This window comes from Benincasa hispida, chromosome 11, assembly GCF_027475165.1.
Source record: "Benincasa hispida cultivar pf3 chromosome 11, pf3_genome.v1.1, whole genome shotgun sequence".
Taxonomy (NCBI): Eukaryota; Viridiplantae; Streptophyta; class Magnoliopsida; order Cucurbitales; family Cucurbitaceae; genus Benincasa; species Benincasa hispida.
Genome location: NC_143488.1, coordinates 15,407,015 through 15,428,466, shown reverse-complemented (window position 1 = coordinate 15,428,466; position 21,452 = coordinate 15,407,015). Strand labels below are relative to the sequence as shown.

At 33.2% G+C, this 21,452-nt stretch overlaps 2 protein-coding genes across 4 annotated transcripts; both read right to left on the bottom strand.

Annotated features, from left to right (window-relative positions):
* Nucleotides 1-1,198: 1,198 nt before the first annotated feature.
* LOC120091292 (Calcium-binding EF-hand family protein) lies at nt 1,199-4,242 on the bottom strand. Of its 3 annotated transcripts, none has more exons than XM_039049264.2 (6): nt 3,783-4,242; nt 3,020-3,169; nt 2,461-2,724; nt 2,082-2,284; nt 1,822-1,996; nt 1,199-1,726 (listed from the first exon to the last, which is right to left on the bottom strand). In XM_039049264.2, the coding sequence occupies exons 3-6, from the start codon at nt 2,651-2,653 to the stop codon at nt 1,611-1,613; spliced, it is 687 nt and encodes a 228-aa protein (XP_038905192.1). In that variant the 5' UTR covers nt 2,654-2,724; nt 3,020-3,169; nt 3,783-4,242; the 3' UTR covers nt 1,199-1,610. The 3 variants fall into 3 exon arrangements, with proteins under 3 accessions (XP_038905192.1, XP_038905191.1, XP_038905193.1); XM_039049263.2 differs by having other exon boundaries at nt 3,020-3,282; nt 3,783-4,212; XM_039049265.2 differs by lacking the exon at nt 3,020-3,169 and having other exon boundaries at nt 3,783-4,234.
* Nucleotides 4,243-7,321: 3,079 nt separating this feature from the next.
* On the bottom strand, nt 7,322-17,660 carry ARP8 (actin-related protein 8). Its single transcript, XM_039050002.2, has 12 exons — nt 17,034-17,660; nt 16,828-16,913; nt 15,790-15,860; nt 15,586-15,653; nt 15,321-15,382; nt 14,800-14,897; nt 14,172-14,253; nt 13,094-13,236; nt 11,778-11,926; nt 10,116-10,249; nt 9,000-9,118; nt 7,322-7,778 (listed from the first exon to the last, which is right to left on the bottom strand). Exons 1-12 carry the CDS (start codon nt 17,336-17,338, stop codon nt 7,701-7,703), a joined length of 1,395 nt encoding a protein of 464 aa, XP_038905930.1. The 5' UTR covers nt 17,339-17,660; the 3' UTR covers nt 7,322-7,700.
* Nucleotides 17,661-21,452: the final 3,792 nt, after the last annotated feature.

Genomic DNA, 21,452 nt, shown 5'->3' with positions numbered 1-21,452 from the left:
TGTATATGATGCAATATTAAAAATATAGATTAAAAATATAATATGATAACTTAGTTATTATATTTATTTATATTTATTAATTATTTGATAATTAAATTCTTTTTTTCAACAACCACCCTTAGTGGGTAGTTATTTAGTTTTATGGCAAATTTGGGATAAAATGAAATTTAATTTCAAAATCTCAAACAACTGACGAGATTAGCAAACGAGTAAGAATGTCTTACTATATGATCACTTAAGAGACTACACGATCAAGTAGCTTGTCTATGCGATAGACTTTCTCATCTACACGACTGTGTTGTTATTTACACGATCGTCTTCCTCCTTCACAAAAAAGACTTCCCTCTAACCAAAAGAAGCCAGAGCCCACCACTCTTGGATTCTCACACCGATAATATTAAGGTATCCAAGTGGTAGTGTCCGGTTGGTTCGAGGATCGAGTTTCTGCTTGTTGCTGATCGAGGGAGATCATGTTGTTCAACGCGTTGGTGAACGATCAAGGGATTATCTTGAAGAACGGTTCTTCAAAGCTATAATCTCTTATCTTTTGTTTTCTTTTCAGAAGCATGTTGTAATTTAAGTTTTGTGCATAATTTATTTTGTATGACTGTAAATGTATAAGTTTATTCACAATGGGATTTAGAAGACTCGCTTCCGCTCAAAGGTCCTTTATAATTAGAGTTCCTTCACTTCCATCACCGCGATTCAATAGCATCAAAACCAAGCTCACAGTGGTTCCTTCTCCCAACTCGCTTGCGGGGGATGATAACATTATATATTCGTTAATAATCTACCTCTTCCTTCTCATTCTATTTCCATTTATTTGTGCTCTCCTATCTGCTGTTGACACGTGTATTTGAATGAAGCCCATTTGCTCTTTGCTGAGCACTTCCATTTTCATGAGTTTTTAGTACAGAACTTAACAAAAATAAAATAAAATAACAGATCATAGGTGATTTATAAGGGAATATGAATACACAAGTCAATTTGATTTTTCTTTGGAAGATTGACCAAATCAAGTCGGTTTTGTTCGCTTCAGTTTGAGTATTTTGGTTCCTCAATTTTTCTTTTGTTCTTTCTTTCACACTGTTTCTCCCTCTTAAAATCTTCAACCAAATAGGCCAAAAAACAAAAGAGGTAAAGAACCAAACAAGAGCCAAGCAAACAAAAGAGGAAAGATCAAGCAACTCATAGCCTATGAGGTGAAATTTCCCTTTGAATAAAAGAAAAGAAGTCTATAATATTGAGAGCAAGACAGACAAGTCCAAAGAAAATACAGCTTTTCTCAAGCCATCCAGTGAAAATCAGTCCAAGCTGCCATTGGAGAATAATAATAAACAAAAACAATCCCCACATGAAAAAGGCTCAGGCTTGGCTTCTACACCAGCATTTCAAATTATATGACTTCTACTCTTCACAGTACACACAAGTATTTACAACCAATGCATTGAAACCATTGTTATCTTCTAGTTCAATTTTGTGTGAGAAGGCCAACAAAAGTGCAGATGAAACTGCATCCCTACTTTCATTACTGCACCACGGTTTCCCCATCGTCAAATGAAGAATTAGAAAAAGAAGTTTCATATTCAAGATAACATGTTTTTCATGTTTCATTCCTCCTCTTCTTCCTCTCCGTCCTCATTCTCGTCGATTCCAACCCAATGGGTGAAAGCGAAAAGAAATTCTTTAAAGTTTACCATTCCATTTTTGTCCCAGTCCATCTCCTCTGCAAGATCAAATAAGTGAACAAGCTCAACCATTAATTCGTTGATGCAGCAATCGATATACAAATGGAAAGACTACAAGGTCGATGAGCATTACCAAATCTCCTCATCGCTATCCGCCCTGAAGAGCGTTCTCCCGATGTGGTCTCGTTTATTGCAGATATCATCTCGCTCTTGCTTACATATCCATCCTTATTCTTGTCCAAGAACGCAAATGCATCGACCAAAGATTCAAATGTCTCCTCCAATTTTGGCATTCCGAATTGAGATTTCTGTTGAAGTCAGGGAATACAAAAGAAAAGCATAGAGAAAAAAGAATGAAGAAACAAGAAGCTTGAAAACAAAACGTTCGGATACAGAAAATTTAGCATTGGGATCATCCTTGAGAAGATAGACAAGGCAGAGAAGTACAATGAATTCATTGAACTTCATTCCCATAGCTGTACTAATATCACAAGCATCAAAGAGATCATCGATTTCCTCCTCCGTGAGCGAAATTTCCAGCCCATCAAAACATTCCTTAAGCTCCCGACGATCTATTATCCCGTTCAAATCTTCATCTATAAAGAAGGCATAACTTCTAAGCATCACCATTTTGTGGGGGTACAAGTAGAGTAATTGTAAATTCAAGGCTTGAAACTTGAACTTTTAAACTGAGGTTCAAATGAGCTGTGGCTGTAAGTAACCATATAGTTAAATTGGCATTCTAAAGAAGAGAACCAAACTAAGTACTCACCAAACTGTTGGAAAATAGTTTTGCATTTTCTAAGGCTATCATCAATTTTGGGGAATTTCAAGATTATGCTATCAAATGACCTAATGATGCTTCCTTTAGATGCCCTGTGTCTCATTGCCTCAACCATTTTGGCTTCAAGTTTTGTTTCTGGTACACAATCTGGAGATTCCAACTTTCCCACCACACTCCCCATTGCCAACAAAACTTTGACAACACAAAATGGGATGATGTTTTTGGAATCAACCAACTAATTAAACAATGTCTCTGTTCATAGCCATAAAACAAACAATCAAATCAGTCTACACCATTAAAAAAACATAGGATAAAGAATCACTTCGTAAAGAAAAAGGGAAGAAAAAGGTCTATATTCTACTTTAGTATCTCTACTTTTAAACTTTTAAAACATTACACTGAATCTTGCATAAAACGAACTTCACTCTAAACATCTGTTGTTTACCTTCATATATATTTGGGAAAATTGATTTAAAAGACCATACTCGAGGCCCAAAATGATTTTTGCCCACTTTTTAAAACTTAAGAATTTCAACCTTTTGTTTACCTCATCATCAAGCAATTTTACAAAATTACTTTTATTTCTTCTCTTTCTTGTTGCTCTTCTTGTCGTGCGACCAACTCGATGAGACCATGCACCAGCTCTAACAAGTCCACACGAGCAACTCCAGCTGCCAGCCGTCTTCTTCTTCGCTCCCTTTATTCAGTTTGAGTTGCAGATCGAGAGTGCAAAAGCAAGAGTAAGAGAGCGGGAGTGCAAAAGCAAGGGCGAGAGAGAGATCATGAGAAAAAGGTAAAGAGGAGAGCGTTCTGTGAGAGGAAAAGGAATGAAGGTGCAAGAGCGAGAATAAGATAGCAAGAGTAAGAGAGTGAGTTTTTTTTTGATAATTTCATCCGAATTTAATGTCACCAAAGGATTAGAAAACCTCAGTGGGGCATATCTCATCTTTTCTCCCAAATTTGGGTCATCCATCCGGAAAACCCTTCATATTTACCATAGATAAATGTTTGCAAGTTACTAATTAAAAAGAAGAAAAGGGTTAATAAAAGACCTAAATTTGGTTGCTTATATCAGATTATACATAGTAAAACCACAAAGGGTTCAATACTAAGATTTAATCCCAAAAAAAAAAGGGGGGTCAACAAACAGATGAACCAACAAGCAAAAAAGGATAGCAAAACTACCAAACAAGCCCATATACATTTCAACACTGGAGAGTACAGAACCATAAATCAAAAGCTTCTAAACCAATAACTAAACCATAATCAATGAAACAAAAGTCAAAAGAAAGGAAGAAGGAAGGTTTAACCTGTATGAGATTAAGGCACAGCTTGAGCTTGGTTCCAAAATCGCTTGTTGTTGTTGTTCAAGAATCTCAGAAAGTCAACAAGGAAAAGAAAGAGAAATCGAAGGGTGTTTCGAGAGATTTTTTCTAGGGGGGTTTTGTTTTTTATAAATGAAGGAAAAGGAAAATTTTGGTAGAGATTAGTTGTTGGTGAGATGAAGATGAAAATGGGGGATGATGATGATTCTTTGCTGCTGCAGCTTCATTGGATTCTTTTCACCGATTTCTGTGGTCGACCCACCACGTTTCTGTATCGGCTCCAAATTCGACAATCTCCCTAAAAGATAGGAACAATCAATTTAAAATTATTTCATAATCTTCCTCAAATGTTTTCTGATTTGACGCTCTCTTTTTAATATGTTCTCTCCATCTCATCCCATTTCATCATCTTCATGCTCATTTGTCCACATTTGTTTATTTATTTATATAAAAGAATCATGGACGCCATTTTATAATTCAACTCAATTTTTATCTTCTAGTTCAATGATAATTGGTATGTATGTTACGGATCATAAGTTGAAAAAAATCAAGAAATTATTTTTATAAAATAGATGAGTTACTCTTACCGAATATATATATTATAAGTTCATATCAAGATGGTATCTCTTTGAGTTCACAATTATTGGATCGATTTCTTTTTAGGACTAAATGTCCGTTTGAGTTTCATAAATTCGGGTATCATATTAGATAATATAGAGTTTCATCTCAAAATCAATTATTAATAGAATGAGTAACTCATATATCTTATAAAAATTGTGAGATCCCTTGATTTTTTCAATGTGAAGTCCTCAACAATGTAAAATTATATCAAATGTAACTAAATTTTGAGGTTAATTTCAGTTATATTCTTACACTTCGAAAAGTTTTACTTTTCTTAAAAAAGAAAAAAAAAATTCATTAAACAACGAACTAACTACAAACAAGATTCTCATTAGAAACATAATCAGCATAATTAAAGTCTCAACTGACCTCTCCAATAACCTCCTTCAGAAGGGAGATTTGGATCAAAATAATCAACATCACACACCCATAAAACTTTCAAATTGTTTATTATTCCATAAAAGTTGTTGAAATAAAGCTACTCTTACTCCCAGTAAACGTAATCAATCAATCGTAATAAGAAAAGTGAGACCCGTTTAAGTACATTAGAAAAAACTAATTAACAATATCCTGTACATTATGAATACTAAAAAAACCATTATGATTGTAACAATTTTGATTACAAGCAATAAACATGGCCTAAATGATAGATCTTGACCCAATAGTGTACAAATTTGAAAATGTAATATCATTATTACCATTTACTCTATCTTAAAAGATATGGTTAAAATCACTTATATTATCAAAGTTTACACATCAATCGTCCTATTAATTTAAGCAAATGATATCACATATATCTTCCAATCTTTATACATTAATCGTCGTCAATTTATATCTTATTTAACAAAAAAAAAAAAAAAAACAAAACAAAACTCTTTGGTTGTGTCTTTCAAAAGAAGTCTTAAAATTTAAATACTACTTTAGTCCTTGTATTAAAATGTTTATTTTTTATCTTTGTACTTTCAAATTTGGTTCAACTTGGACATTATACTTTTAAAAAGTAACTATCCTAGTCTTTTCATTTCATTTTTAAAGAAATTGAATAATCAATTTTTTAATTTCAAAGACTAAAATGATCTAAAGTTGAAAGCATAAAGATTAGAATGAATATTTTTTAAAATATAGAGATTAGCATGAACTAAAATCAAAATACAGAAATCAAAATGAACCAAGATAAAAAATACAACCACGAATTCACAAGTTATGAAATGATATAAAATTAGAAAATTTTGGTGCATGCCTAATTGGCTTAAAAAAAAAGTAGACTGAAGTCAATGGCAACCTCACCAAGAATTTATATATGATTATAAAATAGTACTCAAAGGCTTTATGTATACCACTTATCATATATGAGAAGAATAAAATATTACTAGAAGATTAGTGTAACAAATACAAATAGAATTATAACATAAATTTAACAACTCACACTAAAACAAGCATAACTCGACTGACATCTAATATGTCTTACGATCAAGAAGTTTCTAGTTTGAATTCTCCATCTCTATTGTACTTAAAAAAAATTTCAACTCACAATTACAATTATACATAACTTTATGAAAGACCGAAAAAGTTCAATAAAACCTAATACCGTTCCGTAGTCTTTTTATTAATATCGGAATATGGTACGTTTAATCTTGTTTAAAATACATGTAATAGCATCCAAATGTACAAACAATTTAGTGAGTACAAGGAGAAATACTATGAGGCATTAGCACAAGATTATGTACTTACGGCCTTATGGGATCCCAAAGCTTGAGTCCATGGCGCCCGACGCCCACTCCATGACATTACTATTAAGTTTCTTTCTGTATCTTTTTTCCATTTTCTTTTAGAAACAGATGCAAGCATTTGGTAATGATTACAGTCCTTATTCTCATTTTTCATAAACGTTTCCAAAATTGAGAAGAAATTTCGGAACCAAAATCAAAATTTCTTGTATCTTGTTTCTATATATAGTATTTTCCCAACCATATAGCATTAAAATAATTATATTTACTTTTGAAAACTTATTTTCATATAAAATTTTACATTTTCCATTTAGATTTCAGAAAAACCAAGACAAAGAGTACCAAAACGTGTATGCATCTTTCAATAAAAAAAGAAAGAACAAGAAATATATAACGAAAAATATTATCATCCAAGTCCTAAAGTCCCATTTGATAATAATTTAAATCCCATTTGGTAACTATTTTATTATTATTATTTTTTTTAAATTAAACCTATAGACACTATTTCCCCCTCCAAATTTCTTCTTTTATTATCTATTTTTCACTAACGATTTAACAACCCAAACCAAATTTTGAGAACTTAAAAAAGTAACTTTCAAAAAGTTATTTTTATTTTTGAAATTTGATTAAGAATTCAATTATGGTACTTAAGAAAGATACAAATCATTTCTAGATAAAATAGACTTAACATTCAAAAACAAAAACCAAAAACTAAATTGTTATCAAATAGAGCCCTAGTATTTAATTTTTGTTTTTGAAAATTAAACCTATAGATATTACTTCCACTTAATTATCTACTTTCACGGATGGTTCAAAAAATAAAGACAAAAATTAAAGTAATTTTTGAAAACGATTTTGTTTTTGAAATTTGATTAAGAATTCAACTATTGTAGTTGATAAAGATGCAAATCATCGTAAAAAATAAGAAAAAATAGGCTTAATTTTCAAAAAATAAAAACAAAAAACCAAATAATTATCCGTGTGACTCGGTTCTCAAAATTGGGTTAAAAGGTTTGAACCAATCTGGGTTTTGAATCAAACATATAACTTGAAAAGGGATGGCAGAATTAGTAATAGATGCAAGGATGCCTGCAAAGAACTCTCATCTTTTCAGAGTGTTCACAATTATAATATGTAATGTCCATGTCAAGAGATTTTTTTATACATCACAAGAAGTATCAAACCCACTAAAATTGTATATTTTTCTTGTTCACTGTTGCTTTTGTAATTACAATATATGTGTGAGGATACATTTAAAAGAATGAATAATACAATTGATAAAGAATGTCTATGGGATATGTACTTTGGTGTAACTTAATATAAGTAACCTTATACAAACAAAAGCAATATGTTATTATACTCCTACATATTTTAATTTATTGCCATCAATACATTTTAACCAAATCACTTTTATTCAAGGATGCAATTTACTACAAGGAGAAAGCATATACCCTCTTTATCATTTTTATTTTAGTGATACCTCAAGCTCTACACAAGGCTCGAAAGATGGCATCGACTTTCAATATCGAACAAACAACCCCGAGACGAAGGGTGGTCACCAAATGAGGTTGAGTTTTGACTTCTGTTGGAATTGCTTCTTGGTGATACACCAATGTTTAGGGAAGGTACTTAGCTGTGTACCAACATAAACAGTTCAAAACCATATAAAGAATGGGTTCTTTTCAAGCATTTAGTTCCATGTATTTGCAACAACTATATTAATTCATGTTTAAAATCTTATCATTGTCAAAAATATACAAATGAACAGATACTTGAACCACTTCTAATATTAGATCATGGAATGTTCTTTAAATTCATTCAATCTCGTCAATATTTCTGATTATTTTTCAATCAAACTTTAAACTTTTATCTCAAATTTCTCAATAGTTACAAATAAAGACATAAATAAAGGCAGATCTTCACTTTCTATAGATACTTTGTTTATTTCTACTCTTTTCGTATTTTGTGCAAAAATATAAACCAAAATTGGTTTTTTTAGGGGGAAAAAATCTAGTTTCAACGTCACGAGAAGAGGTAGCAAAAAAGTATAAAAATATTGGAAAAAATCAATTTATATCCATGTAAACTTTGAGAGTTGTATCAATTAAACCCCAACTAACAACAGTTTCAATTTAGACACCCTAATCTTTCGTAAGTGAATTAATTTAGGTCTTTCGTGAGTGATATTACACAATCATTTTCACTCTCTTTCATTTGAAATGAGAGTCACCTAAAAAAAAAATTATTCCTCTCTTAAAGTTTTACCAAAGTTACACGAAATTTTATCACTCAATTCTTTCTAAAATGAGTAGAACAAAACAAGAAGATGAAAAGATACTCATATTAATAAAAAGTCACTATTTGATTCTATCCTTTCTTTCTAACATAATACTAATCACTGCACTTAAAGAAATCATATACATGCGTGAAAATGATGCATTAACAGTTATAAAACGGAAGTCTAACAGAGGCCTAAATTGATTAAATTTTAGGGACATAAATTCCTAAAACGTTAGTTCATGAAGCATGTTAGCTGTAGGTTTAAGTTAGAGAGGAAGGTGCTGTTTAGAAGTGCTTTAAAAACAGTCTTCTTCTGTTTGGAATAAAAATTTAGTTGAAACATGTTATATAACTGTTTTAAAGGTTGTTTTCTCCAGTTTTCTTTTTAGCTTGTGGTTTAATGGATGTTCTACTTGAATATAATTGATTTTTTTTTTTTTAGTAAATTTGTGAACAGTGAGATTTGAAGTGTACAATAATATTAACATTTGAGACACACAGAAACAGGTAGTTTTGAACAGAAACAGCCCAAAAGGTTCGTTGGCATGAAAAAAATGAGATTCGGTAAACTTACATTGCTAACGAGCCTTGCCCCAAACCAAGCTGTGTCTGTACCATAGGGTGGAGGAATGACTCTGATTCCATTGGACATTGGTGAAGGAAGAAGCCCATAAAGTTCCTTCTGCAACCTTTCTGAACAACAGAAGTTATAGGACAAGTAGAAGTGTTACTTCACTTTCATTCTCATTAGCAATCTTGGGCCCTAAGATTTAAAAATTTTCAATTTAAATCCTAAAATATGGTTAAATCTTTCAAAAAAATATCTTCACTGTTACTAGTACCTCATTTGGTAACTATTGGTTTTTTGTTTTTGGTTTTTGATCTTTGAAAACATTGATAGAAAACATATAACAAAAACAAGAATGTAAGCTCCATTTGGTAACCATTTGGTTTTTGGTTTTTAGTTTTTGAAAATTAAACCTATAGACACTCCTTCCCATTCTAAATTTCCTACTTTTCTTATCTACTTTTTATCATTGTTTTAAAAAACCAAGCCAATTTTTAAATCTAAAAAATAATAGTTTTTAAAAATTTATTTTTACTTTTAAAATTTGGCTATAAATTCAACTCTTGTACTAGAAAAAGATGCAAATCATTGTAAGAAATTAGAGGAAATAGAATTAATTTAAAAAATGAAATGGTTATCAAACGGGACCTTAGAAGTGAAAAAGATGTTTATATTCGTAGTTTTCGAAAATTAAAAACCGAAAACCAAATAGTTACTAAACGGGATCTTATTTTTCCTATAGAAAAATTGATTTTGTTTAGAAACCATTTTTTTCATAAGTTATTCCCAAACAGACAATAAGACGTGTTACGTTAGCTGAAACTGTAATACATTCAGTCTAGTAGAGTCAGCCAATTCAACTCTCAAGTATACCTTAAACTAAATGCTAGCTCATTGCTCAAGTCCCAACAAAATGAGAATAAACTATATTCACATATAGTAATGGCAAGAACATTTTGGGAGACTTAACCAAATATAAGACCAAAGCAAAAAATTTTGAATTGCAGGCACTAAACTGAAATCAAGCACACGTCAAGGAAGCTAAAATGGTAGTATAACCATAAAATGCATCAGAAAAGAAACCTCAAAATGCAAAAGAAGAAGAACGTTGAAAAGGATGACCTGCAAGTCCTGGAAGACAAGCACTGCCACCTGACAAAACCACAGTCTTGAACCAAGAATCATCATAAGACAGTTCTGCAGCATGGCAATGGTCCATACAAAGTGCAACAGCCTCGTGCAGCCCCATTGCTCGCCTGCCCACAAATGAGAACAAAAATCAGTAGTTTGAAATGATTTTTCTTTTTTTGTGGGGGGGGTGTTTAAGAGATGTGCCGAAATTGATGCGTGACAGTCAATTTTATTTGTTGATTTGTTACTACATCCTTTGAAAATATACAATTTTTTATTAATTCAAATTAACTAAAAGTTGGATATTGAAACCTCAAAATCTGTAGAATGCCTTGTCAAATGTGTTCATCGAATTATTCATGTCATTCTTATCATGCTAAGTTAGAAAAAATACTCCCTCCTAGCTTTTCCATTTGTTTAAAAGATATCTCTATTCTTTCAAAAGTTGTAATGTAATGTTGCATTGGACCATTCGTAAATGTCTCAAAACTACCCATGGAGTGGAAATCGAACTTCAGATCGAATTAGGACCTAGAGCACATGCAACAGTGACCTCGAATGGTGTGACTGTGTTTGTGCTCCAAGTTCCATCCAGGTCACAATCACACCATTCGAGATTTCAATTTTAATCCAACATTCTAATAAATTTCTACTCCAACAAAACAGTTTGAAAAATAAACTTTAATATTGGAACGTTAAAATGAGTCTAACTCAACAGCTATTGGCATGTACTCCTTCCATGAGATCAAAGGTTCAAATCAACAAGAGTAATTTTTAGGGTAGTTTTGAAACGTTTATGAAAAATTAACTATATTGGAATGCCAAAGCGAGCCTAACTCAACGGTAATTGGCATGTACTCCTTCCCATGAGATCAGAGGTTCAAAACCCAACATCCCCACTCGTACTTTCTTTTTTTTTTTTTAAACGGAAACAAACTTCTCATTGATGTAATGAAAAAGACTTGCTCAAATTACAAAGAAACTTAGAGATCATAGAATTCAAAGAGAACGGAGGGTCAGTAGGCACATCGGGTTATCTCAACTACGTTAACACAACCTTAGCACCCTCATCATATCCCAAAACAAAATACAGCCAAAATTGAAGTTTATAGTTCATAGTGCAGTGCATCCCCACCTGTTGTACTAAAAACATTGTGCAATATTGCAACTTTTCAAAGAATATGGGATTTTTTTTAAAGAAAACGAGGCTTTTCATTGATAAAATAATTTTTTTTTTTTTTTTTTTTTTTGGGGGGGGGGGGGGGGGGGGCGGCGGTGGAGCAGGAGTATTTTTAAACCGAAGGCAAAGTTTGGGGGTACCTTCTGTAATCTAGCTTTCTTTAAAAGCAAAATGACACAGTACCATGTCCATGTCACATTGACATCCCATACCAATATTTCAAACCATCTCCAACTTTCAGTTCGTGTAAAAAGTTATTTTAGACATTTTCCACAGAACATATATTTCAGTTATCAATGAAACAAAGACAACTTTTGGATGAATTTGATTTTCCAGCAGGAACTTCTGGTCAATTAAGTGTATGAATTTCTTCTAACATGCTCAAAATTGAACCTAATAATAGAAATTTATAAGAGCAGAAGAACTTTGTTATTTAACATAGAACATTTTCTAACAGGATGGGTCGGACTTACACTCCTCCCATACGCGGTTGGAATAAGATCTCTCCGGTTTGAAATCGTTCTTTGGAAAGAGTAAACCAACCTTCCCCAGCAGCTTCATACGATGCTCGAGTATCTTTAGACAATTCAGCTTCGTAGTCTTCAGCAACATAACATAGATTCTGAGTTAAGAATTTACAGACATTAGACACTACACCAAGTTAAAGGGAATTAAAACAATTGATACTTGAGAGACAACATAAAACATTTGATAGTTTAGACAGACAAAATAGGCATGAAAGTTTGAGGCTAAAGTGAACTGTATATGACTGTTTAAGAACCATAATATGATGTTAACCAATTTTCTTTTGGTGATAAAAAGAGGTTACCAAAAGAAGGAAAAAAATACAAGGAGTTAAACATCCCCATGAAAGCAACCTGGAACTAAAAAAACACGGAGTAGTTGCAACAAAAACTAAAAAAGAAAAGGATAATTACATCTACTGATGAAAAGCAGAGTGGCAACCAAAATTTTATATCAATGCTCAACATTTTAAAAGGACAGCAAAGATTAGAACCATAAAGATTTGGCCCTCATTCTGTAAAAGGTTCTGCCAAATTCCTAATACTTCTTTTTCTGATAAGAAAATACTTATTTTTAACTTGTATAATTAAAGTATCAAGACCTCCACTCCTTGTACTTGCATTATCGTATATAGCCTACCCACCAATAATTTTCAGAGAGGCTTCGCCCACCAGAAAGCAAGCTATGGGAAACAAACAACAAGGGTTTTAAGTAGAGCACCTTTTCTCTAAATACTCAGAAACACTAGTTAAGTGCTTCCTCTACAAGTATTTTAAAGTGTTCTAGAGTTTCGACTATCATATTTAATTATATGAACAAAAGAGATAAAATAATAAGTACCCAAAATCATCAATGAAAATGATTCAACAGATCTATGTAACCTTCTAATTTGCTAAAGAAAAAACAAGGATGGGCAGAAGAGAACAATATTGCCTCCATTGACAACGGTAGGGAGAAATGACATTATGTGGACATGAGTAAATTGTGACTGAGTATTGAAAGCATCAACTCTGCTCCAGGTCTTAAGCTAGATTAAAATATTTGCACTGCCAAAATGCTGCTGCTTTGAGCTATTCCTAAAGCTAGAAAAAATAATAATTTGCTTGCATCAACATGGACACAAAGTATTGAGTTCATTAGAAGTTCAAATGTGTAAAAAGAACAATATAATTTATTAAATTTCACTTCCTAGAAGACAAATAGACTATATACAAACAAACTTGCTTATGACTTGAATCTTAAACAATGATAGCTTTTATTGTACCTCTTTCAATGTACGAACAGTGTACATTGATTCAAAATGTATATTATTCTGCTGCATCAGCTCCCGGAGGTACCCTGTAAGCTTTAAAGCTCCCAGCCCCACAACTTCAACCCCCACTTTCCGCATTACTTTGCCATGTAAAACTATAAAAATTTTATCAAAAGAATAAGAAAACATGAAATTTTGGTTCCATGCAGCAGGTGGATTGGTTACATAATTTCTCATAAAGCAACAATCCCTAAAACAAGTTTTCCATTAGTTCTTTTAATCGTCTGTTAGCATCTTATGTATTAATTGAAAACAAACTTAAAATAGTGGAAAGAGGTAACGTAAGGTACCTCAATCCCCCACACCTTAGAGAAAAGGTTAAAAACCAAACACAGACAACATGAGATAATCAACTGGATATATGAAGAGTGTTTCAGAATAGCCATAATGGGGAACGTAAGCCTCAAGTCTCTCCCAATGAGTAAAACAACCTGATTCTGTCTTCACATCATTCTTTTATAAGAAAAAAAAAACAGCCCACAAAAAAGAAAAACCATCTCACAAAAGAAGGAAAACCAATAAAGAAAAGGCCTCCAGTCATGTAAGAAACACCCATTGAATAATTTCAAAAAAAAACCTTTGCAACCATAACCCAAATATAAACATAAGATTTAGTAATTGTCCCTTTCCAAGCCTCTAAATAATGGACTGTTAGCCACAAGAAACAACCCTTCTCCCTAAAAGGGAGATGGAGAAGGAAATCCTCAATCATCTCATCAAGTTTCTATCTCAGGCCAACTTAAAGCCAACCACGGCAAAAAATAAGTCCACAAGGACGTAAAAGGTAGCTATTGGCTAATTGGGTGTTAAGTAAACTAGCGAGTAGCTATTTGATGGCCATTGACCAGTAAACAGAAGGATACACAATTTTCTTCTTAGTTTCCCAATTAATTAGGGGACGTCATATGTCATTAAAAATAAAAATACAAGATGCATAATGAGCCATTAAGATTTGTTTCTTCAGAACACTTGATTAATACACATTAGCTTAAAGTTGAATTAGAGATTATAAAAAGTTATGTAAGCTTACTTGGGACGATTGAAGTCACCTGGAAACCAACATTGACAACAATTCCCGAAGTTCTTCTTGCAGCATACAAGGCTAATGTTGCCTACACATGAAAAAACAAACAGTGCATGTAATTATCTAAGTCGCAATTTATGAAAGTTCCAAAGTCAGTAGTTCTACTTTTTAAATTATCATTTTTTTTTTCCTGAGATTACAAAGCTTCAATGGTAAACAATTCTCTACCATCATCCTTTCTAAACCACTCTACTCTATTTATTACAAACTCTCCCTAGAAAACTGCTAATTACTGACATACCCTTAATATCCCAATAACATTCAAAACTGCACTTCTACACCCTCTGGGTAGAAAGAGCTAGGGGGATAGGAACATCTAGCTCTAAACCAGCTCCAGAACCCTCCTTTTTCTTTGAAGGCTCCAAAACCCTCCAACAGAACCAATTTCCTTTCTTTCCTTCATACCTAACCAACCCACTAGGGACACGAGTGGGGAAGGGAACAGAGAAAACTTCATAAAAATAAATATCAAGGTTTTTTATATATGGTACTGTACTCATAACGGTCACTAAAAGAGAAGGAGAGGAGGAGGACAAGTAAGAAAAAAGAAAAGGACATTTCTTAAGCATAAAACCTGATTTACGGCACAAACAGAAGGGACATTCATGTCAAATAACACCGAATGGATGGCTTCTTTGAGTTGCTGTCTCGATGCTTTGGCAGATTCAGTATCTGAAGGAGAAAAGAAATGCAAATATATTTATTCATATTACACATCATTAGCTAAATGTTGAAGGTATAAAAATCATGTATGAATAAAAGAATAAAACATTTTTTGCTTTTCTTATTAATTATTAAAACCAAGTTAACATATTAGAACTAAAGTTTTAGAAGTTGGAACCTATTACATTTTATAAAATGCATTGTAAAAATCAATTATTCACCAATTATTTGATTCATATCAGAGTATAAAAACAGAAACTTAAAATGTGGTATTAATATTAGTTCAGAGGTTTACTGAAAGTATGGAGGCATCATTGTCCAACAACAAGTTCCCCTACCATCCAAACTTTTATATATAATGGGAATTTAATTACAAATGGATAAACAACAAAACATGGAGTAATACGTCAAAAAGCATAATAAGAAGCTGACCATCATAATGGCAGATTGGTAATGACACTACCACTGGATGGAAAGATGTTTTAACCCGCATCCTGAAATTAGGTGAAGTGGACATGTCAGTACAAACTGCAACTTATAAGAAGATTAGCAATTCATCTTTATAGTGACTAGAGAAATAAGTTCATCATGCATGTCGTTTCCTTTGTCTTTTCTTTGCCTTTTTTTTTTTCCCATTTCAGTGGAGCAAAGACAGGAGTGTAAAATATCAGCTATAGAAAAGAAGAAAAGAACAGGCCTGCTATAAATAGTAGCAAAAAAATGCCGAAGTCTAGAATACATAGGAGATTCGATGTTCCCAAATTCCTACAGGCAAAACAAGAAGTTCAATTACTGGACTTAATTAAAGGCCAAAACCAAAGCTATTTAGCAGCTATAGGCAATATTCCAAATGGAAGGGTTTTGATACAAACAGGAACAGGGAGTTACAGAAAGCACCCACCAAAAATGTTGCAGAACGCCCAGATGGACAATTGTATTTGCTCCAACCAAATTTGCAATAACCAGAACCACCTTCTCAATAACAAACAAGAGATGGTAAGAGTGATTTAACATCCACTCCTACAACTTAAAAATTTGAAGATGTCATCAAGAAGATGAAAGCTTTACACATTGAAATATTAACAATTTGTTGCACCATTGAACTTTTTTTTTTTATCAAAAACATAACTTTATCAATGAAGGAGATACAAAGAAGGTTCGGCAAGTGAATTAACTATACATCGTATATAAGAAACCTATCATACGGACAATTAGAATTCAGAAATACAAGTAGGGAGGGCAAACAAGGAAAGAAACCAAATAAAAAGAACACAAGTCAGCTAACTCGGACCCAAAACTGGAACCTTTTTTCCTAGGATAAATCTCACTGGCCTATGATGAAGAACCATTCAACCTTTATGAGTCATGATTGAAAACCTAATCGTCACCCTGATACAAGTTTCCAGAAACTAGAAGGTACTTATCATCATATGTGCTAATCTATGTTCAAATGTTTATCCTACGTTAAGACCCGTTTGGTAACAATTTGATTTTTGGTACTTAATTTTGAAAAATAAGCCTATGAACACCTATTCCGCCTCTAAATTTCTTATTTTGTTATCTACGTTTTACAGCCAAGTTTTGTTTCAAGTAGTTTTTAAAAAAAACTTGTTTTTTTTTTTTAAATTTAGCTAAAAATTCAAGTCTAGAGTTAAAAGAAGATGCAAACCAGTGTAAAAAAGAAGCTGATAAAGTTCATTCTATACTACAATAAAAAAGAAGCTGATAAAGTTCATTCTATGCAAACCAGCTAACTCGGACCCAAGCAGGCCTAACGACGTCGTCTCTACGTGGAAAGCAACAAACCCAAATAGATCATATTTTTTCCCTCGAAAGCCAAAAGAAGCTGAAAAAGTTCATTCTATACTACAAAATGCAAGTTCATTTGTCAGAGAAGATAAATTTAAAATAAACTCAGGAGGTTACACCACAAACTCACCATCAATGATAACAGAGCCCGGTACTCCTGCGCGTTTGCTATATACTTTCATGAATGACAATGGCATCATCTGACTAGAGAATGTACTGCAACCATAAATGCATTTCTTAAAAAGCCAACACTATATTCATAATGAAACTGACATGCAATGTGGCAATTAGACTATAAGCATAAGAGGCAGAAGGAGAAACAATTTCCAAACTTACTCAAGAGGGTATCCAGAAGCCAACTTAGTTTCTCCAAACAAAACAGAATCCCAAGGCTCCAACTGATTTTGAAGGAAAAAAATCCAAAGAGTATTGTCAGAAACAAGAGATCTCCAAGACCTACAAAGCATACCCATTTTAGCTGTGGACTTGGGGCCAGCTAATTGAAGTATTTGCATCAGTATATCCACCGGAATGCGATCGAAATCACCCAACGACGGCTCATGAACAGTATTCGGCATTTCCAAGTGCAATCCGGAGCGGGTGGACACGGATCCCCAAACTTTCCTGAATAACGTAGCCATTGGGAAATTGAAAGAAAGGGAAGAAGAGGGTTACATAGCCAAATTAGTCAAACCGTAATAGTGAATTCCATAGAAAATCAGTTTGCATTTCCGCCAAAGGAACAGAGAAAAGGGCCAAAAGGAAGTTGAGGAATTTCTGGAGGAAGAAATGGGAATTGGATATTCAATCGGCCACGGAAGACTTTTCGAGAGAATTGGGATATGTGGAGGATTGACGTGGATGGAACCGTCAGTTGACACCTGCCAAGAAACCAGGGAAACCACCGACTGTGTCTCATCTTATAAATATATATTTTTATACTATTCCCAAATTTTGGGAGGGGAACCTCAATGGCATGTGATCAAGATCAATTTTAAGTTTAGATTCTAAAAGCCAACATAGACCTAGTTGAATTGACAAAAATATAGTTTTTCTTAGAGAGTGCATGTGTTATTGTTATTGAGTTAGGACAATTTTATTCATTCATAATCAGAAATAGTCTAATCGTAATGTATTTCCATTCATGCGTCAATTATAATGGGTTTCAATTGTAAAAGCAATTGGATTGCTTTGAACCCATTTACATAAGTAGTGTACAATCATAATTTGGTTACCATTGAGGTTGTTTACATTGATACTTGTAATTTGTGTGGTTACTATAATATCGTCGAGATTTAGAAAAATTACTCAATTTGACCGAACAACCGTCTTTCAATATTTTGAATCCCTTGACCATTTTTTGCGTTACTTCATCTTCCTCCTATTTACTTGGTCAAACTTGTGTTCGTTGTCGGTTGTTCAATATTCAGTTGGTATAGCATTTTGGTTTTTGAGTGTCATTTCAAACATTCATTTCATTCCCTTCATAGCATGCTCGTCGACTGTTCATCGTATTATTGCTTTCTATTTAGGGTCCACAATCATGTTTTCTATGTTCAGATGTGGGTATTAATCCAATGGTAGGGATTTAGATTTATTTTACCTGGCATATTATTCATTGTACAATTTGAAATTTTGCATGATTTGGGGTAACTGATTATCTTGTATGTTGTTACCCATTGATACGGAGTATTGATGATAAAAACTTGTTGACGGATCTTACAATCACTACAAGAAAAAGCATATTTTATAGCCCTTCACCATAACACTTTATAAAATTGGCTATTAAAAAGATGAAAAAGAAAACGCGGAAGAAAAATAGACAATTTTTTTTCTTTTTAAAGCGCACTCAAATTTCATTCCAACGCCAAAGCATCACGTCACTTTTCTTCACTCTCTCCTCTGCTACTCCTTTCATTCTCTATATGGTCATAAGAGTTAGGGTTTGGCAGATCCAAATGGAAATCAAAATCCAATGGTGAATGTGAGCGATGGACGATAAACTCAAGCACTAGATTTCATGGAACAAGTGTGAATGATGGATCCGAATCATTCGGAGATCTCACGAAGTAATGGACAGCCGATTCGGATGGTGACTGGCAGATATAGGCATGAGCAACTCGATAGTTTAAAGGATGTATATTGATGCTAAACATTAATTATGGTACTAACAAGAAACACTGTCATTATCTTCCTAATGGATTCAAGAAGTTCGTTGTGCATAATGTCAAAGAGCATGAACTGTTGATGATGCACAATAGGCAAACACTAATCTTTTTACGTTTCATTTAAAGAAGTCATTACTCCTTAACTTTAGATGATTAACTATATATAAATGATAATATTACATAAGTATTAATTCTATTATTCCAAGACTTACTGTGTTGAGATTGCACAGATACATCCATAAGAAAAAGGAAAGAAATTGTGGAGAGAGTCGCCCGACTAGATGTAGTTGTCACCAACAAGCTTGCTAGGTTGCACAACCAGGAGGATGCATAAGCTTAGTACTGGGTATTTGATGCCCTAGTTTATTGTACTTATTCTCTCATTACTCAACATTGTATATATATCTGTACATATGTAAAATCCACCGGAGTTTTAGTCCAAGTGGGAGTTTGTTGGGTTGTATGTCCTAAAACTCACTGTTTGTAATATTAAACATATTCTATTATCAATAAAGATGTTATTGACATTTATTTGATAAAACTGTTATTGAATATGTAAATTGCACTTGTAAAGACTAAATCCAATAAACTAGGGCATCAGATACCTAGTATATCAATAGTTGCACTCTCCCCATTATAGATGTATTTCTGTCCAATTGATTTAACCACAATCAGTAAGTTGACCCTTCATAGGTTGTTCATAAGAACGGTTGGGTCAAAAGTTATTTCAACCCCAAAATTACATCTTACTCCTTACATCTTGCTCCTTATTGGATTTAGTCTTTACAAGTGCAATTTACATATTCAATAATAGTTTTATCAAACAAATGTCAATAACATCTTTATTGATAATAGAATAGGTTTAATTTTACAAACTACGAGTTTTAGGACATACAACCCAACAAACTCCCACTTGGACTAAAACTCCAGTGGATTTTACATATATACAAATATATATACAATGTTGAGTAATAAAAAAATAAATACAATAAACTAGAGCATCAGATATTTAGTATTTCTCCCACTTGCCCTAGTTCTATCTATCTCGTAGTCCTAGTCCCACTAGGTGACCCTCGAATACTTTAGCCAAGAGGGCCTTTGTAAATGGATCAGCCAAGTTGTCTTCAGAGGCAATCTGTATGACAATCACGTCTCCTCAATGTACGATCTCCCTGATGAGATGGTACTTGCGCTCGATATGTTTTCCGCACTTATAGCTTCTAGGTTCCTTTGAGTTAGCAACTACTCCACTGTTATCACAATACAGGGTAATCAACAGATGCATATTTGGAACTACTTCTAAATTAGTTAGGAATTTTCTGAGTCATACTACTTCTTTAGCTGCTTCACATGTAGCTACATATTCAACTTCCATGGTAGAGTTAGCAATACAACTTTTTTTTATAATCCTCCACACCATTACTCCTCCATTTAGAGTGAATACTGACCCTGAAGTAGATTTCCTAGAATCTATTTCGGTCTGGAAGTTAGAATTAGTGTATCTAGTAAGGATCAGATCCTTAGCACTATACACGAGCATATAGTCCCTCATTCTCCGAAGATACTTGAGGATATTTTAACGACAGTCCAATGATCATATCCAGTATTGAATTGATATCTACTAACGATTCCAACTGCATAGCATATGTTGGGACGAGTACACAACATGGCATACATTAAACTCCCTACTGTTAATGCATATGGAATTCGTTCAATAACTTCAACCTCTTGAGATGTCTTAGGACACTTTTCCTTAGACAAACGAATTTCGTGTCTGAAAGGTAACATTCCTTTCTTTGAATTTTGCATTTTATATCTAGACAACATCTTGTGTACATAAGATGCTTGAGATAATGCTAAAGTTATGTTCTTGCGGTTCCAAACTATTTGGATCCCAAGTACATACTGCACTTCTCCTAAATCTTTCATTTGAAATTGCATAGCAAGCCATCTCTTAATGTCAGCCAGAAATTCTACTTCATTTCCTATGAGTAGAATATCATCAACATATAAAACCAGAAAAGCTACAGTTTGGTTGACAACTTTCTTGTAAACACAAGGTTCATCAACATTTTATTCAAAGCCATAAGATTTGATCACAGTGTCAAATCTTATATTCTAGGATTGAAACACCTGTTTTAACCCATAAATGGATCTATTAAGTGTGCAAACTTTTTGCTCTTGACCATGTTCAACAAAACCCCTTTAGTTGAGACATATAAATACTCTTTTCAAGATAGCCATTAAAAAAGTTGTTTTAACATCCATTTGCCAGATTTCATAATCATAAAAGGCGGCAATGGATAAGAGTATCCTAATCAGCTTGATCATGGCAACCCAAGAGAAGGTTTCTTCATAGTCTACCCCCTCTTTGGATAAACCCTTTCGCCACAAGCCTAGCTTTATAGGTCTGTACCTCACCAACTTAGTCTCGTTTTCTTTTGTAGACCATTTGCAGCCAGTGGGTTTTACTTCTTCTGGTTGATCTACAAGCTCCCAAACTAAATTGAAGTACATAGACTCCATTTCAAGATCCATGGCTTTTATCCATTAGTCCTTATCCACATTTTCCATTGCTTGTTTGAAA

What these genes read in the sequence shown, in the direction of transcription:
- ARP8 (XM_039050002.2), bottom strand. Translation starts at nt 17,338, where the DNA reads ATGGCTACGTTATTCAGGAAAGTTTGGGGATCCGTGTCCACCCGCTCC. An exon ending in GGCGTTCTGCAACATTTTTG is followed by an intron (nt 15,654 to 15,789) that starts GTGGGTGCTTTC and finishes TTTTGCCTGTAG; the next exon opens with GAATTTGGGAACATCGAATC. An exon ending in CAACCGCGTATGGGAGGAGT is followed by an intron (nt 10,250 to 11,777) that starts GTAAGTCCGACC and finishes ATTTGTGGGCAG; the next exon opens with GCGAGCAATGGGGCTGCACG.
- LOC120091292 (XM_039049264.2), bottom strand. Translation starts at nt 2,653, where the DNA reads ATGGGGAGTGTGGTGGGAAAGTTGGAATCTCCAGATTGTGTACCAGAA. An exon ending in AACTATTTTCCAACAGTTTG is followed by an intron (nt 2,285 to 2,460) that starts GTGAGTACTTAG and finishes CCTTCTTTATAG; the next exon opens with ATGAAGATTTGAACGGGATA. An exon ending in GATAGCGATGAGGAGATTTG is followed by an intron (nt 1,727 to 1,821) that starts GTAATGCTCATC and finishes TTGATCTTGCAG; the next exon opens with AGGAGATGGACTGGGACAAA.